Below are 6648 nucleotides of genomic sequence, written 5' to 3'. Positions count from 1 at the left end.
CTCTGAGGGAGAATCTCCTTGCCTCTCACCTTCTCGGGGTTGCAATCAATCAGTAGCTCTCCTTGGCTTGTGGCCATATAATTCAATCTCTGCCTCCGTGGTCCACGTGGCCTTCTCCTTGTGCTTCTTTGTCCCCTCTGCAAAGAGCCTGTTTCCACCCCGGATGAAGAGGTGGTCCGCACCATCACAGCAGAGCTGCCCGGAACAGTCTCTGTTGCCTGCAGGGCGTGGTAGGTGGCATAGAGCTGTTTGTATATTAGACTGTATCGCTTTTCAACCCCTTTCCATACCTGGGGCCTTGCACGTGCTGGTTTTGGGCGTCCCAACTTGGATCTCTCTGGAGCTGCACTGTCCAATACAGTAATCACCAGCCTCATGTGACTATTTTAATTTAAATGGGCACTAGTTGAAATGAAATGAATTTAGCATTCGGTTCCCTAGCGGCATCAGTGTATTCGCAAAGATTCATAAACAGAAACCTCATTTAAATTAAGATTGGGAGGGCCTGGAGGGAGAGCTCTCACCCGCTACCACTCATGGCCAATTAACCCAGAGAGGAAAAGCTGATTTCTTAATTAGGAGATGATAGGGAATGAGCATTCAAAGCAGAGGGGCCACCTAGAGCAAAGCCTGGGGTGGGAATGAGAGAATGAGCTTCGTAAGTTCCAAGAACAAGAAGACCCCTGTGGCAGGAGCTGAGCGGGCGAGAGGCAGGAGAAATGAGGTAGAAAGGGAGGCAGCGCCAGGTTGTGTGGGACGTTGGAGGGGGCAGCCAAGAGGCAGGTGAAATGTGTTTAGTTCAGCGGGTGGGTTTCCAGCAAGAATATCAGCCCATATAGAAACTTCCACCTGCCCCAGAACATAGGCCTCTGAACTTATGGCCTCGCAGTCCAAGTCGTCGTAAGCCTCCAGGTGACTCTTCAGTGATTTCTCGCTCTCTGCTACGCCTGGGTGACATGCTGCAGTGCCAGGACACAGGGAGGAACAAGATGACATCAGTCAGCGCCAGGACACGGGGAGGAAAAGTCAGAGCGGACACCTTGTCTTGTTGCTGAGGGACATGCCATACCAAGCCAAATGAAAAAACAAAAGCACTTTGCACCCTGAGATGAACTAAGATAAGCAAAAATGCCCAGTCTAACACCAGTCCCCTGGTCAATGAAGCCTTTCCTGTAAGTTGCTAATCCCCTGATGAAACATTGCTCTTGGCTGTGGTAAACTGTAGTGATGTTACCACAGCCAAGAGATTAGCAAAAGAACATATTGGGTTGGCCAAAAAGTCTGTAAAATGAAAGACAAATGTTTCATTTTCACCAGTAACTTTATTGAATCGGATATTTTGAGTATGTCTCCTGTCTCCCATGTGGTATAACATGGATTGTTCTCAATTAATGTCTCAATTTGATCGCTAGCAGCTTCAACTGGTCTACCCAGCTGTGGAGCATTTTCCAACGAGCAATCTCCAGCACGAAACTCCGCAAACCACTTCTGACACGTTCCATCGGTCACAGCACCTTCCCCACACACGACACAGACCTTTTTTTTTTTTTTTGGCATTTCAGTTGCGTTTTTACCTTCCTTGAAATAATAAAGTATAATATGCCTAAAATGTTGCTTTTCTTCCATCTTACATATTAAAATTGCTACATGGAAATTCACACTGGTATGAGAGCTGTCACAATACAATCTAACAAAATTGTTTCAAATGAAGTTAAAGACATTTAACGCTACTAGAGCCATCGTACGGAAAAAAAAAAAAAAACTAACTTTTTGGTCAACCCAAATATATGCATAGCCCATGGACACAAACGACAACCAGCAAGATTTGTAAGTAAGTATTGATCCTTTAGCTGTCTCGACTAGACTAAACCTATTTGGACAGTATAGGGGGGTTGAATTATGCCCCCGACACCCAGCAAGACATATCAAAGTCCTTACCCCCTGTACCCATGCTCTGCAGACCAGCACAGCACAGACCTGCAGCAAGAGACACGTCCACTCAACACCCCCTCTTAGCCTGAAACTGCAGACGTTGTTGGGGCCAGTCACATTTGTGTCAGGAGGACCCCTGGCTGGAAACACTGCCCAGATGGGGGATCAATTCTGAAAGCTCAGGAGGGTTCGTTCAGGGCCTTGGTTTGTCCATCAGTCACTTTCTTCTGCTTTGCAACAGGATGTCCCACTGATACCCCTAATTATAAGTCTGCTTGGAATAAGGGTCGCAACTGTGAAGAAAAATGTCATGGAATGAAAGAGAAGGCATTTCAAAGTAGGACAGGGGTAGAGAACGCCCAAATATCAGCCGAATGTCTCCATCGGGATGTCCCGCCAACATCTGAAACTTGACGGGTGTCTGAAGTTGAACTGAACCCCCGCTTCCCCGTGACTGCACTGCCCATCTTGCAGTCCCCTTTAAATGGAAACCGTCTGACCGTTCCTTCTTTATATGGCAAGTTGCCAGGTCCAGCCGACTATCTCGGTACATTTCATAGGATGCCCCCAAACAGAGACAGACCAGGCTTTGGGCGCCTGTGTTTGAATATGGAGCCGACCCCAAACGCGGGAATGAGAAGTGGGCAGTGTGAGAGGCAGAGAGACACGCAAGGAGAGGATGGGTTCTCGAGCAGCCGGCGTCGGTTCCACTGCGGACACCCTCGTGGCCCGCGGAGCTCCCTCCCTGGTTCTCTAACTTCACGGAGCACTTCCGCGCGCTTAGCAACTTGGAAAGGCCAAGCCCCGGCCTAGGGGTTCTGATTCCGTAGCTCCGTCAGACACACGTTCCAGCGATTCTGGTGCAGCGGGGCCCCTGGGAAGAGCGCCAGGGAGCGCCCGGGCAAGGGTTCCCCTCCCCGGTGCACGGGATGGGCGGCTGCTGCAGGTAGGGCGCTCCGAAGCGTTCTGCGTTTCCCGGGCGACGAAGGCGGGCAGCGCGGCGCGATGACGTCAGGGTCGGACGGTGGCCGAGAGGCGGTGCGGTTAGGACGGCCGGGCCGCGTTCGCAGCTGCGCGCGCTCCGCTTTCCCTAGTAGGGCTACCGCGTCCCAAGGACGTTTATCGAGAGTTTGCTGTGTGTGCCGGGCGGTTGGAACCCGACGAACAGGAGTGACTGGCGAGATCCGAAGGTCGAGCCCCACGTCTGCCGAGGGGGGAGGGGGCGCGGGGAGGGGGTGGCATGCGCAAAGGCCCTGGGGCACTCGCGGGGGTCTGCGCACACCCTGCCATCGCGGAATTAAGGGGTGCACGGGAGGCAAGGGCTGGCGGCCCGGAGGGTAAACCTGCGAGACCTTTTGAGGAATTCGGACATAGTCCGCCGAGGGCACGGGACGGCTGTCCCCGAGAGCGAGGGAGATCAGACCCGCGCTTTGGAGTTAAGCACTTACGCTGCAGAGAGGACAGCTGGCTGGAGGCAGCTGGAGGCACAATGACGGTGTGAAAGCCACGTTCCGCGCTGGGGACCGCTACGTGCCTCCTGCTAACTGCAACAGCCCAGGGGCTGAGCACAGTGCGTTCTCACTGGAGGTCGCTGGTCGCTGGTAGGTTCTGCCTTAAGCAAAAGGAAGCAGAAGGAACCCGGGTTTACCACAGCCTAGCTGCTGTAAACCAGGGTGACGTTTCTGCACCTCTCGGCCACCTTATAATGAAACAACCCCGAAGGAGGCGAGTTATTGGAGGACCTGGTGTCCTAGATACTCGAGTAGCATTACCGCGTTGTCATCACCGCGCGGGCACAACGAGGCGAAGTGACTTGCTAACTGAACAAGAGACTTGACCCAGCTCATAAGCTCAGGATTCACAGTCCTTCCTTGCAACAGCACTGTCGGTGACCTCGGGTGGCATGCGGCCTTAGGGGACTTACTGATTGCTTGGGGTCATGGGACTTGGGGTCGGATGTGCCTGGTAACAGCTGTATGACCTTGGGCAGCTGACCTCACTCTGACAGGTTGCCACACCACTGAGACACCCATTTGCACACAGGGATTGCTCAAGAGCCGGAGGTTGTTATACAAGATTTGATAGGAGCGGAGAGAAATGAAAGATTCAGTAGGCATTCAGGGGAGCAGGGGCTTCGGGGCATGGGGAGAGGGCAGTTCCAGGATGACACCCAGGTTTACAGCTCCAGCACCCTTGGGCCACTGGCAAGGTAGAGCTGGACCTGCAGGGCAGGCTGGGTCGGGGGGGCCGAGGTGAGTTCAGTGTTGAACATTCAGAGTTTGAGGACCTCCAGGACGGGAGAGGGGCGGGGCGGAACTGCCGCGTGAGCGCGGATTTGGGAACCCTCGGCGCATGGAGACCACGGGCTGCTTCACCTCGTCGCTGCCGTGCTCCCGGCCCAGACATCTGCTTGCCTCCTCGGTCTTCTTTTCTCCTTTGTTCAGGAGTGAAAACGAGGGGCGCTCCCCTCGCCTTCGGTTTGGGGGAAATGAACATTAGCTCTGAGTGGGGGCATTCTCTCTTCACGCCCCTTTCGAGTCCGTTGCTCTCCTGTTTGTGACACATCGCGCTTCTACAGCTGCCCGCGGATGGTGTGGGCAGTCAGACCGAAGCACGGCCACTCGGGTTCTACATTTTGTGCAGGTTGACATCAAGCGATGGCGCCCACTCCGGAAGGAAGCGAAGACGCTCTGTTCCCCGATTTCCCCAGGGGGCCCCTCCACGCGTACCGCGCCCGCGCGTCCTTCAGCTGGAAGGAGCTGGCGCTGTTCCTGGAAGGCGAGGACATTCTGCGCCTTAAGGTGAGGCCGCGCCGGCCCACCGAGGGGGCTGGTAGGCACCTCAGTTCGTCGGCAAAGATGGGGCTCCGTGCGCTGGCAGCCGCGCGGCTTCCCTGCGCCTCATGTCCGCCTCCGTAAGGCGCGCTGTACCTGGGCGCAGCGCAGGCCTGACTCCTCTTCGCACCCCAGGGTGGCGGAGCCTCTGGGAATTGTCGAGGCGTCCAGACTGCGAAAGCTCCCGAAGCCTCAGCTGGGAGGGACTTTTGTCTCTGTCCTGGTGTTTCTAGGCCAGCCTGTGTGCGCCATGTAGCCCGCAGCCTTGAGGGAACCAGGATAAGCGAGAGCGGGCTGAGATTCCGTCCTTTTCCCTAAACCGCTGTTTCCCTGGCCCCTGCATTTCCAGAAAACCATCTTCTCAGCTTTGGAGAACGACCCCCTCTTCGCCCGTCCCCGCGGACGCGACCTCTCGGTGGAGCGGTACCGCGAGCTGAACTTTCTGCGCTGCAAGCGGGTCTTCGAGTTCGGCTTCCTCCAGGCGGACGACGTCGTGCAGAGCCCACTCAAGATCCTGGCGCTGGTGAACTGTCTGGGCATGTACGACTGGTCCCTGGCCACCAAGGCCTTCCTGCACGCGTTTGTGAGTAGGCGGCGGGAGAGGAGGGCCCGCTGCCCCGGCCGCGCGCTCCGCCGCAGCAGCTTGTGTGCAGCACACGCTTAGACCCTTGCCTCGGTGGTCCTGCGGGTGTTAGTGTTTCCTTGCTTTTAAGGTTTTCTGGCGACTTGTGTGTTTGGGGACCTGCTTGTTGAAAGAGATTTCTAAAAATGATGTAGGAAACAAGTTGAGATTAAAGTGTGTGGGTAGATCTTGTGGTTTTTAGCGAGAAGTCCATTTTTTTCCTTATCTGGGCGAGTTGGGGCACATGAGACCTCGAGAAAAGACAGCGCTGTGGAAGCCAAAGCCCCGTAAGAAGGGGAGCTTTGGGACTTTTTGGCTTTATACCCGCCTGACCCCCCCACCCCCCCCCAAAAAAATACCCCTGAAAACAAACAAACAAAAACCTAGGCAAAACCGTGGTCTGTCCACTTGTGTCTGACGGAGTGGACCCCCTTTGCCTGTGTGCACCCCCTTCATGCCCGTCCTGTCCCGTGTTCTTCACGGAGCCTCAGGATGTGCCAGGTGATTCTGTCGAACTTACGTAAACTGCCGGGGACAGGACCCAGGTCCCCCGTGCCAGCAGCCCTGTGTGTTGGTGCCATTGCCTCTCAGAGCTGCTGTCAACGGTCGGGGCCGCAGTGGGGAGAGTGGGGCGAGCGGGGGGAGGGTGACAGTGTTCACCTGCCTGTCACAGATGACGTGTCCTTGGATGGCAGCACTCATTACCTTCCACCCGTTTATGGGATGATGTCCTATTTTTCAGGTCTTTGGATCAGCGATTTACAACTCTGGTTCAGAAAGACATTTGAAATATATTCCAAAGATCTTCAGCATGGAGGTAAGTTTCCACTGGCAGTGAGCCCTGCCCTCCCGAGCTTTGTGGGGAGGGCAGACTGCAGGCGGGGGCCCGGGGGTGTCACCTTGCCGAATGGTGTTCTTCGGCTGCTCCCAAGCAGTCCATGCTACTCTTCATAGACACGGGTCTGCGGATCCCAGCACGGACTGAATTTAGCTTTTTCTGATCAAAGCAAAAGTCTCCCCTTTCCTCCTGCTGCCCAGGAGCAGCTCTGGCCGCTGTGCTGACTTAGTGGGGCCACTGGCAGTGCGTCTGGGTGGCGTGGCATCCGGCACAGCCACGGGACCCAGGAGACCACTAGTTGGTCAGATAGGAAAAGGAGATTTGGGGCTTTCGTGGTGGTTGAAGGGCCCTTAGAGCTCAAAGGAAAGGCCGTGGCAGGGCCCTTCCGGGAACACGGGAAAGAGCCTCCGCTGCCTGACTTT

At 55.3% G+C, this 6648-nt stretch overlaps 1 protein-coding gene across 1 annotated transcript in view; it reads left to right on the top strand.

Moving 5' to 3' along the window:
* The first annotated feature begins 2959 nt into the window (after positions 1-2959).
* The window catches only part of ACOX3 (acyl-CoA oxidase 3, pristanoyl), a 31900-nt gene continuing 28211 nt past the window's right edge, over positions 2960-6648 (top strand). The window contains exons 1-4 of the mRNA XM_090267129.1: positions 2960-3122; positions 4576-4733; positions 5116-5349; positions 6131-6205. Of these exons, the coding sequence (XP_090123255.1) occupies positions 4590-4733; positions 5116-5349; positions 6131-6205 (453 nt within the window). The 5' untranslated portion in view covers positions 2960-3122; positions 4576-4589. The remainder of the gene's footprint in view (positions 3123-4575; positions 4734-5115; positions 5350-6130; positions 6206-6648) is intronic.

Source organism: Furipterus horrens, unplaced genomic scaffold, assembly GCF_987537825.1.
Source record: "Furipterus horrens unplaced genomic scaffold, mFurHor1.1.pri manual_scaffold_2, whole genome shotgun sequence".
Taxonomy (NCBI): Eukaryota; Metazoa; Chordata; class Mammalia; order Chiroptera; family Furipteridae; genus Furipterus; species Furipterus horrens.
This window is presented reverse-complemented; position numbering and strand designations above follow the sequence as displayed.